We start from the raw sequence: 15,426 nt of genomic DNA, 5'->3' as shown, positions 1-15,426 counted from the left end.
TCCCGCTCCGCCTTCCCACAGGTAGACAGCCGAAATTGGTTGTCTAGCCGCAAATGCAGGGCAGGAGAAGCATGGAGGGAACGATCCTCTCCATGTTTCTCCTGCCCTGCATTGGGTAGGCGGTCACTTCTGAGTTCGGAAGCGGCCACCTATCCCCATAGGATTACGCCGTAAACTATGCTTTTAGTTTGAGACAGACAGTGTGGCGCAGTAGTCGGAGCACTGGACTTTGGGCTGGCCCAAGTTCAAATCCCCACACAACCACAAAGCTTATTGAGTGACCTTGGCCCAGTCCCTCTCTCCCTCACAGTCTCCTTCACAGTCACCCTCTCCCTAACCTACCTCACAGGGTTGTTGTGAGGATAAAGGGATTTGGAACATATAGACTGCCTTGAGTTATTCAGAGGAAGGGTAGGATAAAAATGAAATGAAATGAAATGATTGCCCTTCCCACAGCTAACTCAAAGCACATTAGGATTTACTCAAATTACTTCAGAAACCTTTGGAAGGTTTGTTGTTCTATACTACTACTACTTTCAGGAGCCACTCTTCCTTTGCTTTACCACAGATAATGTTGTCTAGGAGACAAAGAGGCATGATAAGGGCAGCTGTATAAGGGCAGGGGGAACAGTTTCCAGGTCTTACCGAATAAGTTCCAACTCAGCCTCCTTCAACTGGGCTTGGCAGCGGCTCAGGGCTGCCAGCGTTCCCTCGCGCTCCATCCGAAGTGACTCACGCTCTTCACTGAGCTCCTCCACGCGGGCAATAAGATGGCGGCGGGCGGTATCCAGAGTGATCCTAGAGATGGGACAGCAAGGGACACGAAGACTTGAAACGAGGACTGGCTGCACAGCCCAAGAGGACGTGGGGGATCTGACCCAACTGAGACGCAGGCATGCCAGCAGCATTAAGCAGGGCAGGCCTGGATTCATGTTTCGTTAGCTGCCTCCCAAGCTGCCTTCCTGACAAGGGCATATGGGGGCCTTTCCTTCCAGAAAATTCCACCTCCTGCCACTTTAGGTCAGGAACAGAGGGGTTCATTCTTACCGTTCCTCTTGTAGCCGAGTGTTTTCTGCCATCAGGGTTTCTAAGCCATCGCCTGCAAAAACGGTCAAACATGGACATCACTGAACTGCTAGGGCACAGGTTTGAAACCAAATTCCCCACAAGTTGGTGTTTACACATAATGCTAACCCATGGTTTATTTAACCCATGGTTTGTTGCCCTATCCAGGGCTTGTTTGGCAGGATCGAACAAACTGTGGTTTGTTATCTCAGTCCCTGGATTGTTTGTTTCCCTCCGCCTTCGCCCACTCCCTCTGTTTCCCAAATGCATTTGTGGTGCTGTAGTACTGGCATGTAGAGCAGCTGGTTTTTTGACCGCTCTTGCCTGCTGCCTGGCAAAACAATCCACGCATAGTTCTTGATTCACATGTAACGACAACCCATTGTTTAAACAACCCAGAGTTCACAAGCCAACAACAAACCATGGATTCTCTTTCTGAGTTATTTGTGGCTAACAAACTACAGTTAGTTAGCTAGCATGGCTGCATTTCCAAATCACAACAACTGAGAATTCAACTACCAATACCGTGGGTTAGCATTATGTGTGAACCAGAGAGCCAGGCTGTTTTGGAGTGACACCCACCAGATAAAAATGCAGAGAGTGGAGCGGACTCCCGAGTTCTGTGGAAGGGGAATAGGTCCCAGCAGGGGAAAAAAAGATGCAGAAGGAGGGAGAAGGCAAAGTTTCACTTACCTTGCAAGTCAGCACCATCGTCCATATCACTGAGGAGTTCAGGGCTGAGGCCCGAGACCTCGGCGAAAAGGGAGACCGTGTTGCGCTCGAGGGTGGTACTCAGGGGGCTGAGAGACAGACAGACAGACAAATAGACAGAGTACCCACCCACCCCCATCCAGGCAACAACACACACCCACATCCAACACCACAGTAGACATTCCGAATTACAGGAATAAAGATTAAAAAGGAGAAATATAAGCTGAGGGCTTCTGCAGATGACTTGGTGTTTATGTTGGAAGAACCTTTAAAGGGAATTGAAATTTTAATGAAAAAATTAAAAGAATTTGGAGCAGTGGCAGGGTTCAAAGTAAATAAACAGAAAACAAAAATTTTAACAAAGAATATGAATGTTTGAGAAAAAAGAAGTTGATGGATAAGACTGGCTTCCAAATTGAAAAGAAAGTAAAATATTTGGGAGTCCTTTTGATAAATACGAATTGTATGCTTTTTCAAAATAACTATGTTAAAGTGTGGAATGAAATTAAACAAGACCTATTAAAATAGGAAAAATTACAACTATCACTTTTGGGAAGAATTGCAACGATCAAAATGAATGTATTACCTAGAATGTTATTTTTGTTTCAGATGATACCCATTATTACATCAGATTTACCTTTTAAGCAGTGGCAGAGAGATATAACAAAGTTTATATGGCAAGCAAAAATACCAAGAGTTAAAATAAAAATTTTACAATATGCAAAGGAAAGAGGTGGCTTAGGATTACCAGATGTTAAAACCTATTTTTCTGCCTGCTGCTTGATGTGGATGAAGGAATGGGTGATGTTGAAAAATAGAAGACTTTTAGAACTAGAAGGACATGAATTAAGATACAGGTGGCATGGTTATTTGTGGTACAATAAAATAAAAGTGAATGTAGATTTTAATAATCACTATATAAGAAGGGCTGTATTAAGAATTTGGAATAAATATAAATTAAGGTTCTATCAAAAAATACCACGTTGGATATCTTCACAAGAAGCAATGCATAGAAGAGAATTTGATAGTACGCATAAATGGATGAGATATAATGATTTACTGGAACTGTCACAAGGAGAATATGTTAAAATCAAGGGCAAGCTTATTGGAAGAAAGTCATGTATGTCAGTGGTTTTCATATCTGCAACTTAAAGAAAGGTTTAAGATAGATGAGAAAAATGGTGGATTTGAATAAACAGAATCTGAGTTTGAAACAGCACTGTGTACAAATGATGAACATGTTATTACTAAACTGTATAAATTACTGTTAAGGTATGAGACAGGGTGAACAAGTAAAAGATTGTATGATAAAATGGGCACTAAATGTTGGTCATAATATATCAATGGAAGAGTGGGAAAATATGTGGGTAAAAGATTTAAAATTTAGTTTACGTACAAGTCTTAAAGAGAACTTTTATAAGATGATGTATAGATGGTATATGTCACCGTTTAAATTGTCTAAAACGTATAAAGGTGTTTCTGGAAAATGTTGGAAATGCGAAGACCAAGAGGGAACGTTTTATCATTTATGGTGGACTTGTAAAAAAGCTAAAACATTTTGGAAACGAATACAGTCTTTAGCTCAAAGAATATTAAAGACCACTATAGAACTAAAGCCAGAAACGTCTTTATTGGGACTAACAGATAAATATGTAAAAGAGAAAGGGGGGAACACTCTTTCTCTACATGACAACGGCTGCAAGGTTATTGTATGCACAAAAGTGGAAGAATGAAACAATACCAACTGTGAGCGAGTGGATCATGAAAATGATGGAGCTGGCAGAGAGGGCAAAACTTACTATTATAATTAAAGAAGGGTCAACAACTAAATTTATGTTAGATTGGAAACCTTTTATAGAATTTGTACAAGAAATAGAGAAAAATGATATCTGGGTATATGGATTTTGAACTTTGAGATGGTTGATCCTCTTTTTTCTGTTGTTGTTAAAATTAGGAGAAAGGAGATAATGTCTGTGAACCCAATGAATGATATACAACGAAGACAAGAACTAGAGAAGAAGAAGAAGAAGAAGAAGAAGAAGAAGAAGAAGAAGAAGCATTTGTTGTGTAAGGGGAGCCAAAGGTAGATATCTTACAATCTTAAGAGATATTTTAGTGTATGTGTATCATTGTTGTGTTTCTGTTGTTGTTGTGTTTTGTTTTGTTTTTCTTTTAAAAATAATAATAATTAAAAAAACACCACAGTAGACATAAACCAATGAACAGGTATGAGGTTTTGTAGGTCTTCTGAGGAGAAAATGAACACAGAGGACTCTTCTTCAAAATATCACCCTCATTCTCCATCCTATGACTGCAGTGTTTTCAAAATAGCAGTTGCAGAAGGAGGGGAGGCAAGAGAATCTGCCTGTCTGGCCACCAAACTCTATGTATGTGTGGTCCTCCAAAGCAGCAAGTAGGATGGCTAAAAGAAGTAACTCTACTGAAAGGAGAGCACCAGCAGGGTGAAAGGGATAGAAGAAACGCCAGAGGATAAGGAATAGTATGGTCATGGTGAGGTTGAGGGAGACAGGAAGGGAAAGCCTAGCTCAGCCTTCCCCAGCATAGTACCCTCCAGATGTATTGAACTACAACTCCCAGAATCCCCCAGCCAGCACCAGGTTGGGGAAGGCTAGCCTGGCTGTTCCCTCAGTCCACTAGAAGAGTGCCGATGCTTGAGCATGGGCCAATTGCATTTTGCCAATATGTGTTTGTGGCTCAGAGGCTTCATAAGGGAAAACATTCCTCTTACCTGTTTGCTTGCTGTGGGTCAGGTCCCAATTCTGGAGTGGAACTCAGGAGGTCATCCAAGTCAAAGTGCAGCTGAGCAGGAGAGGCTGAAGGGAGAAGGAGGGGAAAGGAACACTGCATATATTGTTTTCCTAAGATGCCTGTAACTGATTTATTTCTCTATAACTCTTTGCATATCTATCTATCTATCTATCTATCTATCTACTGAAGTGTCTGTTTGTATGTCCTTGATGGACTCGAAAACTGTACATCCAAATGTTATGAAACTTTTAGGACTTGTTCTACTTCTATCTGGGATGGTTTTAGGTATGGTGAAACTTTTGTCCACCATCTTGAAACAAAATGGCGGCCAATCAATTTTTTTTTACAGATTTACTGCTTCAATACTATTCGATCAATTCCAACCAAACTTCGCATCATTCATGATTCAGCACTGCAGCAAGCAGATTTTAACCATACCAAATTGAATCTGCCATCTTAAAACAAAATGGCGGCCAATCGAAATTTTTAAATATTTATAGCTTCAATACAATACCATTTGATCAATTTCAACCAAACTTGGCATGATGATTCAGCACTGCAGCGAGCAAATATTACCCATACAAAAAGCACTATAAAATTAATAGCAATTGGTGAACAACAACTGACATTGGCTGAAAAGTAATATAAATACAATACACAGGTAACTCCACGGCAGAGGCCATGCCTAGGGGTTCCAGTGGGCGTGGCTTCACTCAGATGGGGCAGGCACAATGTCTCCAACTCTGACAGGTGTGTAAGGCTTTGTTATATCAAACTAAGGGCTATTCCCAATCCGTGTGAAGCCAGGTCCGTTTGCTAGTAATCTATAAAAAACAATACATATGTGGCTCTTTTTGGGCAGGGTCCAGTCTGGCATTTTGGTGGTAGTGTTTGATTATGAAAATAAATATTATTATTATATATTAGTTGTTTTGGACACAACTTAACGACTGAACAACAACAACAAGCATGAATTACACACCAGAGGGAAATATTCTTGCCTAGCCCTCTCCCTGCTGAACTAGCTTTCTGTCTGCAGGGAGTCATTTTTCACAGAGAAGCACGCAAAAATGTGGTCCCCACCTATCATCCAGTGATTCAACCCACTTCAGGTCTCTACCATCTCATTCGGTTGCATGTGTAGATCCAACCCCCAACTAAGGAAGTTACCACATGTAAGTTCCAAGCACATGGTTAAACTCGGCACACCCTTGGGGTGTACAAGGCCCTGAGTTCAATTCCTGACAGCTCTGGTAGCAAGTGCCGGGAAAGAACTCTGCATGGGACCTTGGCCAATAGGAGGAGCGAATACTGGGCTGGGTGGACCAATAGCCAGACTTGGTATTAAAGCTTATGCTAGAACAAGAAAGAGAGCGAGAGGGTCTCCCCATACCATCCTTCTCTGGCTGCCCCATTTCTTGTGCCAAGGGGAAAGCATTCCTTCTTGGGTCTCTCTGGTGCATCTTCTCCGAATGAGGAACCCCTCGAATCTTTGCATATTCCTAAGGAGATGTGGGGTGAAAAAACATAGAAGAGAATTCATCCCTGGCTTCCCTTAACACCTCTGCTTCCTCCTGCCACCCAGCCCTCCTATCCACCTCGGCTGCCACTTGCCAGAGCCAAGAATCAGTTCAGGGATCAGGGCCAATGCCCCACCCCCAAACCCCAAGCCACTCACCTCTGGGGAATGAGGCGACTCAGGTGGCCCAGGGTCAGAGGTGTTCAGCAGAAATTGCAGGGACTCCTGGATTGGCGGGGGCTTCAGCCTGGCCACGAGGGTGGGTGGGAGGGAAAGCTTATTTTGATTGTCTCATTACCACATCTTGCTGTTGAGCTGTCCTAGAACAGCCATGTCTGCAGCCTCCTGCTCCAGCCTTCCCAAACCTGGTGCCCTCCAGATGTGTTAGACTGCAACTCCCATCATCCCCAGCCAGCATGGCGGTTACTCTGACCCATTCCGCGCCTCTTTTCTCTCAGAGATTTAAACACTCCTGCGTGCCCTGCTCCACCCCGCACTAAAGCCCTCAATGTGGCTAACAAATCCAATTAAAACCAACTCACAATATTACACAGAGAAATGACAAGAAAGGGCAGTACTACCATATGGTAAAAAAAAAGCAGAGAGACAGCTAGTCAATCTGTATTGTTGTTAAAGACGTTGTTAAGAGAACAGTGCAGCTGTCAAAAAAAGCTAATAAAGGAGCTCGGCAAATCAGAGAGGAAATTCCATAACCAGGAAGCCACCACCAAATAGGCCTTCTCTTTGCTTGATACTCAGCTGACTTCAGAAGGCAATCTGAAAAGGACCTTACTTTCTTCCCCCACAGCCCCACATTGTACCTTATCTCTGGCAAGTCTGCTGTGGAGCAGCTTTTCTTCACTACACTCCTCAGCATTCAACCCCATCCCCACCCAAACTAACTACTCTGTCACATGCCTGATTTACATTATAGGCCTGATGATAGGGCCTGTTTCTCTTTTTTATTGATGTGAGCCCGTTTGGGAGAGAATAATTGTCTGAAAAGTGGGATAAAAATGCTGTAAATCAAGGCTGGGCAACTTTAGGAAGTCCGGGGATCAGCTTTGCCCCCCCCCCCAAATCCCCCTCCCTGCCTCCCTGTCCCTACACACACACTCTGCAGGTGCCGGAAAAAAATATAAGAAAAAGAAAAAAGAAATGTGTCTGTAGTGGCTACGGACCACCAAAAAAGTTAACATTAGCTTGTTTGCAAGCTAATTTTGACGCTTTGGGCACTCTGTAGCCACTATGGATGCCGCCACCCCTCCCCTAAATACCTTTTTAACTGGATTTGGGGGATGGGGGGGCAGCAGGGCTTGCATGTGGCCCACGTGCTGTGTGTTGCTCAGCCCTACAGTAATAAATATTAATAAATAAATATGCAGCCCTTGGGAGTTGCCTAGCAACCACAGGGCAGAGTCCCATCCACTTCTGCAGTAACCTCAGATGTGGCAAGGTGGTAGGCCCTGCAGTTGCTAGGAAACCGCAACAGCCTTCTCCCCTACCCACCCCCGTGGAATGGGTAAAAACAGTCTGCGGTTGAACGGCAGCTGTGGTAGAGATAGAGGAAGCTGGGATAGACAGCCACACTCCACCACCTCAGCACCTTGGACACGTCTTGTTAAATGGGGTGGGATGCTCATCTGGCTTAGTGGTAGCACAGTGCCCCCTCCTCAACTCCTCTCCCTCCATGCCCACCTTCCTCCTACAAACCTTTTTGCCTCTGCAGACGCAGATCCAGATTGCCCTGTAACAGCTGACGCCAACCTTTGCGATTTCAGTTCCTTATAGCTTTGCACCATCTGTCGGGAACAGAGGATGAAGTGAGAATGTGGAGAGACAAGGTAGTGGAGAGAAGGAACAAGCAGGCCAGGAAAGGCTATTAATTGGTGTACCTTGGTGTGGCTCTGGCTGAGAGTCGAGAGCTCCTTCAGCAGTGATGATTTTTGTTCTTCCAGACTGGCCACTGTGAATGGGTGATGGGGGGAAAGAAAGGGTGTGTGTGTTATTTTGATGTGCATATGTATGCCGTGAACTTAAAGTAGTTTCAAAGTGTTTTTAAAGGTGTTCTCACACTTGGTGCTAAAACGTGCCTCTTGTATACTATTTGGGCCAGTTTGCACAATCACCATAGCCCACTGTGGCTTATTTAAGCCATGGTGGGTTGCGATGTGTGCCAGCAGCCATTTTGAATATTCAGGCTTCAGGAGGGGGTTGCCACAGTTTGTCATGTCAAACCTAAGCAGCAGGGGCTGTTTGAAGGTTAAACAACCCTCAAATAACCCAATAAATAAATAAATAAATAAGCTAGCTAGCTAGCTAGCTGCTGGCATGCACCACAACCCACTGTGGCTTACATAAATAAACCACGGTGGGCTGTGGTGATCGTGAGAATCCTGTCTTTATGTTATCTGTGGTTAAAGAGGGCACTCCTCTACTGAGTTACCGGGGAATAAGCCCCTTTGAACTCAGTGGGACTTACATCTGAGAAGACTTGTACAGGACTGCACTGCAAGAGTTCTCATTGTGTAAGAGTACAGAGAATTTTGTTAGACATCCCCTTTGCTAGGATGTACAATTTTTTTTCAAGGAGAGAAAAATATATCTCAAAAATTAGCTCTGTACAATTGCAAAATGGGCTGGCATGTGCCTGGGCTGAATTATTATTTTTTAAACAAAGTTGAATAGAATTTTTTTATGAGGATAAGTGAATAGGTGGGCATGAGCATAGTAAGGTTTATAAAATGAAAAGGTGACAGTGGAGGAGGAGTGGGTCAATGGCTGGGATGACAGCAATAGATGGTAAACATCTGTCTAAGGCTAGTGATAAGGCAAAGTTCTCAGTGGTCAGGGAACCACACCAAAGGAGCGGGAGGAGGGGGGCGGGGAAATCAGCCCAGATCAGAACAGGACACAGAATTGGGTATGGACTGCAGAAGCTAACAGTCTTATCTGCTAGAATGAGGTCAAAATCCAGCATGACTTAATTACAACCGAGCCCCATTGGAAGGAATGGAATGTGCTGTGATGTGCAACCTGATCTATGTGCTTGCCCGGAAGAAAGTCCTGCTCAGTTCTGTAGCATTTAAGTCCTGTATAAAGTGTGCACGGCATCGCAGCTTTGATCTGCTATTCCCACTGATTTTGACTGAACGTAGGTGTGAGCAACTTTTGCTGAAGTGAGCATAGGAGCCCCAGTACCATCCATGTTTACCTGGAAGCAATGGGACTTATGCCCCAGTGTGTGTGTGTAGGACTGTAGCCCCCAAGTCATAGAGAGATTGACTGGGTGCTATCCTCCATCAAGAATGTGTTTGCCAGGCTCACTAGAGATGATGGGACTTGTACTCCAACAAATCTGGATGGTACCTGGTTAGGGAGGGCTAGTTTAATCCCTTTTGTAAACCATTTCATTCCCCAGTGGCCATCACCACATCTGGTGGCAGCAAACTGCATAATTTAATTATGCATTATGTGAAGAAGTACTTTCTTTTGTCTATCCTATTTATTAATTAAAATATTGACAGACTGCCTCATGGCCACAAGACCCTCATCTATTGACCATCAATTTAATTGGAGGACTCCAAATTCTAGTTCATAGGTGAGGGAGAAGAATGAAAGGAAAGGAAAACATATCCCTATCCACTTTTTCTACACCTTGCATAATTTTATAAACATCCATGATGTCCCTCTCCAGTCATCTTTTTCCTAAACTAAGTAGCCCCAAACAGGTCTGTGTATCTGGAATTCTGTAAACATCAATACACAAGCACAACCATGACCAAAGGTTATCCAAGTTTGCAAAGAACCCAAAAGACATATGCGGAAGAGGTTGTACCACTCCCCTCTCCTGACACCCTGGTCTTGGCAAACTAGATAGACTGGCCCAGCCAGTGCTGGGGCAGAGAAGGAGGGTGCAGGATTGGGCATGTCCGCTAGTGGGATGGGCATGGGTGAGTAGCAAGCCATCCTACCAGCAGAAGATGGGGAAAGAGACACTAGCAGGAGGTTCGCTACTTGAATTCATCCAGTGCCAGACTTTGGCCTGGCTCACAACTCAGACTAAAAAATAAAACCTGGGATTATCACGAACACAGCAGGGTGCTGGTAGATGTTACCTGACCACTCCCGCTGCAAGTGGGAGCAGGCTAAACAACCCTGGGAAACTCCGTTTAATCCTTGGTTCCAGCTCTGGCTTGAAAAGCTAGAGTGCTGGGTTTGCACAATCATGCTTAACAACCCAGGGACCACGTTGTTTAGCTGCTCCCACTGCAGCATGCACCAGGATGTGCACTCACTCATTCTCAACATACCAGGGTTTAAAAAACAAACAAACCTGGGTTGTTGTGATGTGTGAAGCGAGCCTCTCGCCAGCCTCAGAGCTAGCATTCTCCTGCAGTTCTCCATACAACTTGCAAAGGAGCATGGGACAGTTGTGCGAGAGCAGTTAAGGGTGCAATCCTATGCATGTTTAGGCAGGAAAAAAGCCCTACAACTCCCAGCATTCCCCAGCCAGCATGGCTGGCTGGGGAATGCTGGGAGTTGTAGGGCTTTTTTTCTGCCTAAACATGCATAGGATTGCACCCTAAAGATCCCAGCTTGCAACGGACTAAATGGCTGTGCAACAGCAATTTAAGACTGACTCTGTGCAAATGAACCAGCCTCTCACCCTGATCTGCGTAGCTGCGTGCTTTCCCATCCAAGGCCCGGCTCTGCCCCTCTAGCCGGCTCATGGCTATCAGGTGTGCCTTGCGTTCCTGCTCCGCTGCGTCCTCCAGCTCCATGAACCGCTGCAGGAAGAGAACCCAAGAGTCCAGGTGGCTGCTTTTACAGCCTCTCCCACCCAGTCCTAGCACTGCTGGGGCTTGCAGTCCTTTCTTCTGAAGCCATACAGGTCTCTTGCATTGCTCCCCCACGGCTTTGCCGCCCCCAACTCAGCTCGTACCCGGCTCCAGCCGAGCTTTGCAGTCTGTCTTGCTGCCACTCCAGATCCCAGCACACTGTGGCTGGGCAATAACACCTATGTCACTCCCTAAAGATAGTTTTTTGTGTCAAGAAAGTCCTGGATGTTATTAGTGCTTTTTAGTTTAGCCAAATAAGGGCTAAAGAGGAAGGGAGGAAGAGAAACGTGACCGAAGTTTATCTAAACGCTTGAGCGGTGTGGAGAAAGTGAATAACATCCCCCGTTCATTCTTCCTGTACTGTACAAAACCGCGGGGGCATCCCCTGAAACTGACAGGCCCCAGGTTTAAGAGGAACCAAAATAACTGCTTCTCAACACCAAATGTAATCAATCTGCATAACTCCTCACCAAAGGATCTTGCAACTTCAACTAGCATAAATGACTGTTTAAAAAAATTGGTTTAGATGAAAACACAGAGGATAGGGTCCATCCGTGCCTATCGCCTGTGATATCTCAAAGCACAATCCCAATTTCTGGATACCTTCCATTAACAGATCATAACAGCCATGCTGGATCAAACCAAACGGCTCTCTAGTCCAGCATTCTGTTCACATAGTGGCCAACCAGATGCCCCAATGAAGACATGAGTGCAACAGCACCGTTCCATCCATGTTCCCCAGCAACTGATATACAGAGGCATGCTAAAGGAAGTGAGGCAGGTAGCTACCAGGAAGAGGGCCTTTTCTATTTTGGCACCCCGGTTGTGGAATGAGCTCCCTAAAGAGTTTTGCCTGGCACCATTGTACTCTTTCCAATGCCAGGTGAAGACCTTTTTATTTTCCCAGGAATTTTAGTATTTTATCATTCTAGTCTTTTAGACTTGCTGTTTTAAATTTGTTACTGGGTTGCAAATCTCTGCATTGCTGCTAGGTTTTATGTTGGTTCTACTTTTATACTGAAGTTGTAATGCTTTTATGTTTTATATTGTTTTTATGCTGTAGTTGTGGTTTCAATTTTTGTGAACTGCCCAGAGAGCTTTGGCTATTGAGCAGTAGAGAAATGAAATCAATCAATAAATACTGCCTCTGATACTGGAGGTAGAATATAGCCATCGTGACTAGAAGCCATTGATAGCCCTATACTCCATGAATTTGTCTTTTTAAAGCTGTCCAAATTGATGGCCATCACTGCACCCAGTAATAGTAAGTGCACAGTTTAACTATGTGCTGTGTGAAGAAGTACTTGCTTTTGTCTGTCCTGAATCAGCTTCATGGGATGACCCCAGGTTCAAATATTATGAAGGAGAAAAACATCTCTCTATCCACTTTCTCCACCTCACACATAATTTTATACACTTCTCACCATGTCCCCTATGAGGAAAGTTTACAATGTTTGGGTCTTTTTAGCTTAGAAAAAAGACAAAGAATGGGGGAGTTTCTCCACCCCCTTGATCTTGCTGCCCTTTCCTGTGCCTTCTCCAGCTGTACAACATACTTTTTGAAGTGCAGTGACCAGAACCGTACACGCTATTCCAAGTGTGGTCACATCATAGATTTACATAAAGCCATTATTAAATTGGCAGTTTTATGTTTGATTTATTTTCTAATAATTCCCAACATGGAATTTGCCTTTTACCTCCTACAGCAGCTGTATGATGGGTTGATGTCTGCATCAACCTAATGCCACAACCCCAAGATCCCCTTCCTGATTAACTGCTGCCAGCTCAGGCCCTATCCACGTATATTTAAACGTACATTTTTTTGCCCCAATAAGCATCACTTGCTTACACTGAACCACATTTGCCATTTTAATGCCCATTCCTTCTGTTTGGAGAGATCCTTTTGGAGGAATCCTTTTTGTTTTAATCACTCTAAATAATTTGGTGTCATCAGCAAACCTGGCAATGGAGGCTTTTGGCTGCAATGTCAGTGGGGCAGTGAATCCACTCTGGGCTTCAATGAGAAGCAATCAGAACTTTAAAGGTGAAGCACCTTGGATAGCTCCTTTAGAGTTCTGACTGAAACGCGGAGTGGATTCACTGCCCCACTGACATCGGAGCCACCAGCCTCACTGAAACCTGGCCACCTCACTGCTCACCCCTAGCTCCAGACCACTTACAAACAAGTTAAAAAGCACCAGTCCCAATACAGATCCTTGCAGGGACCCCACTGTTTACGTCTCTCCACTGGGAGAACTGATTCCTACTCTCTGCTTTCTGTGTGTTGATCAGTTACGGATTGGTAAGAGAACCTCTCCCCATGACTGCTAAGGTTTGCTCAGGAACCTTTAGCGAGGAGACTTAGCGAGGAGACTTTGTCAAAAGATGCAGGGAATCAACAGTTCGGGGAGGGACACTACCATCCGCCCCTGCTTGCAACATTAACCTGGAATATTAATTTCTGCTTATGTTGCCAGGATGTTTCATGGTTCCCCATAATACTAGGCTACGCCTTCCTGAGAAAAGTGCATTCAGAGCAGTGACACTGAGAGGAGAGAAAGTCCCTCTCATCTGCTGCAGCTTCTCAGCAAAAGTCCTACCCACTACAAAGTGCAGGCCTAGGCAGCCACCAGTTTTGACTAACAATAAAACCAGGTATAAGGAGGAGAGGGGAAGGGAGTTGACCCCCTCACCCACCAGTGCTTTGTCCCAGATTAGCCTGCTAGACAATTTTTGTTGTTGCCAGCCAGTGTGGTAAACCCTCTGGTCCAGGGACCATTGCCCTCTTCTTTCCTGTGCTGCACCTATTATGTATTTATTAAATTTATATCCAGCCTTTTCCTCCAAAGAGCCCAAGGCAGCATACGTGACCTTCCATTTTATCCTCAGAACAACCCTGTGAGGTAGGTTACACTGAGAATCAGTGAGTGGCCCAAAGTCACCCAGGGAGCTTCATGGCTGACTGGGGATTTGAACCGGGCTCTCCCCAGTCCCAGTCCAGCGCTCTAACCACTACACCACACTGGCTCCATCTAGTATTCAGCTGAGACTAAATCAATGCCAAAAAGTTGCATAGAGGTAGCTATAATGATTGAACCAAGGTGATACCCACCTCCTCAGCCCGCTTGCGCCCGGCTCGCTCCCGCTCATACTGTTCCAGCAGTCGCAGCCGGTCATCCCGCAACCGCTCCAGAGCCTGGTCCCGCTCCCGGACCTGCCCGCAAGCTCCTTGTAGAGACTCCAGGACAGAGACCAGCTGCGGCAGGAGCCCTGATACTGCTCCGGGCCCGTGGGCCCCCACAAGCCTCTCCAGCTCCCCATACAACCCCCCAGCCATCGCAGACACCAGCTCCTCATAAGGAGCTGGGTTCGGATCCCCATCGCCTCCAAATGTCTCCTCGAGGTCATCCATTGTAAACTGCCCTAACCACTGCACTCTCCAGCCTCCCACTCCAGATACCCCAGGTTCCCTGGCTCCTTAACCCTCCTGCTCTAACGCACTGGAACTCCCCTTCTTACGCATGGGACCCCTTGCCCCACCTCCACCCCCACGTCCAAGAACCCAGGAATCCAGGCACTGTCCTAACTACACCTGCTCATCCCCTCTCTTGAGCAGTCAGGAATCCTGATTTCTCCTGGTCCAGAACACACCCCAGATAACCCAGCGGATCTGTTCCCAACCTCGTCCGCCGTCCCTCCCCGTTTTAACCATAGGGCCTCATTCCCTTCCTAGTTCTAGGCGCCTTCACACTTACGCAACCCCTTGTTCTGATCACTAGGCACCACTCCTCCTTACAACCTGTCTCGTATACACAGTTCCCTTCCCCGGAACTGTGGCTTCCAGGCTCTGTGCTCTAACCACTAGGTCTACGCACCCTGGGAACCCTCTCCTCCCCACACCCCAATCACTGAAGAAAAGAAAGATGCCCGGATTTCTGATTCCTGTTCTCTGTATGTGTCTCTCTCCCCCGACCCCTTCCGAAGCCTCCGATCTCCTCCAGCGGTGGCAGCTGCGATTCCAACTTCATGTCACTTTCCAAGAGGAACGGCAGGCGGACTGAGAAGCCCACAAGTCGACCAATGGCGCACGAGGAAGGTGCCCCGGGTGGCCAATGGCCCGCCGAGATGTGCCCTGGTGGCCAATGGCGCACGGAGAGGGAGGCTTCCTGCAAAGGGCCGGCCGGAGCTTGGGGAGGGGGGAGGGGGGGGGTAGAGCTAGTATTAACTTTCTGTAATCACATGATTTACGTCATATGACTTGTAAAAGCTGGTTGGGCGTGTGGGTAGATCAGTATAAACACGTACAAGTTTCACGCCTTTTGTGGTTCCCTTTGGATCACTTAATTCTGTTTGCCCCCTAGGTTTTAATGTGCCACTTGTTGCTTTAAAAGTAGGTCGAACCTTCCTTTAAAGTTATTGCTCCATTAACAGCGCAATCCTACGTATGTTTAGACAGAAAATGTCGTAGAAGTCCCAGCAACCCACAGCCAGCATTGGCTGGGAATTGTAGGACTTTTTTCT

The 15,426-nt window shown here is 45.7% G+C and overlaps 1 protein-coding gene across 2 annotated transcripts in view; it reads right to left on the bottom strand.

The window, feature by feature from the left end:
* The window catches only part of LOC146342110 (C-Jun-amino-terminal kinase-interacting protein 3-like), a 36,547-nt gene extending 21,877 nt beyond the window's left edge, over positions 1-14,670 (bottom strand). For both annotated transcript variants that reach the window (XM_084805656.1, XM_084805657.1), the window contains exons 1-10: positions 14,018-14,670; positions 10,734-10,854; positions 7,960-8,030; positions 7,778-7,866; positions 6,224-6,311; positions 5,939-6,047; positions 4,526-4,610; positions 1,759-1,865; positions 1,048-1,099; positions 646-798 (exon numbers count right to left, since the gene is read on the bottom strand). In XM_084805656.1, coding sequence (XP_084661782.1) covers positions 646-798; positions 1,048-1,099; positions 1,759-1,865; positions 4,526-4,610; positions 5,939-6,047; positions 6,224-6,311; positions 7,778-7,866; positions 7,960-8,030; positions 10,734-10,854; positions 14,018-14,317 — 1,175 coding nt within the window. In that variant the 5' untranslated portion in view covers positions 14,318-14,670. The remainder of the gene's footprint in view (positions 1-645; positions 799-1,047; positions 1,100-1,758; positions 1,866-4,525; positions 4,611-5,938; positions 6,048-6,223; positions 6,312-7,777; positions 7,867-7,959; positions 8,031-10,733; positions 10,855-14,017) is intronic.
* Between the last annotated feature and the right edge of the window lie 756 nt (positions 14,671-15,426).

This window comes from Heloderma suspectum, chromosome 6 (assembly GCF_057233095.1).
Source record: "Heloderma suspectum isolate Gila_16-S chromosome 6, 16-S_ref, whole genome shotgun sequence".
Taxonomy (NCBI): Eukaryota; Metazoa; Chordata; class Lepidosauria; order Squamata; family Helodermatidae; genus Heloderma; species Heloderma suspectum.
This window is presented reverse-complemented; position numbering and strand designations above follow the sequence as displayed.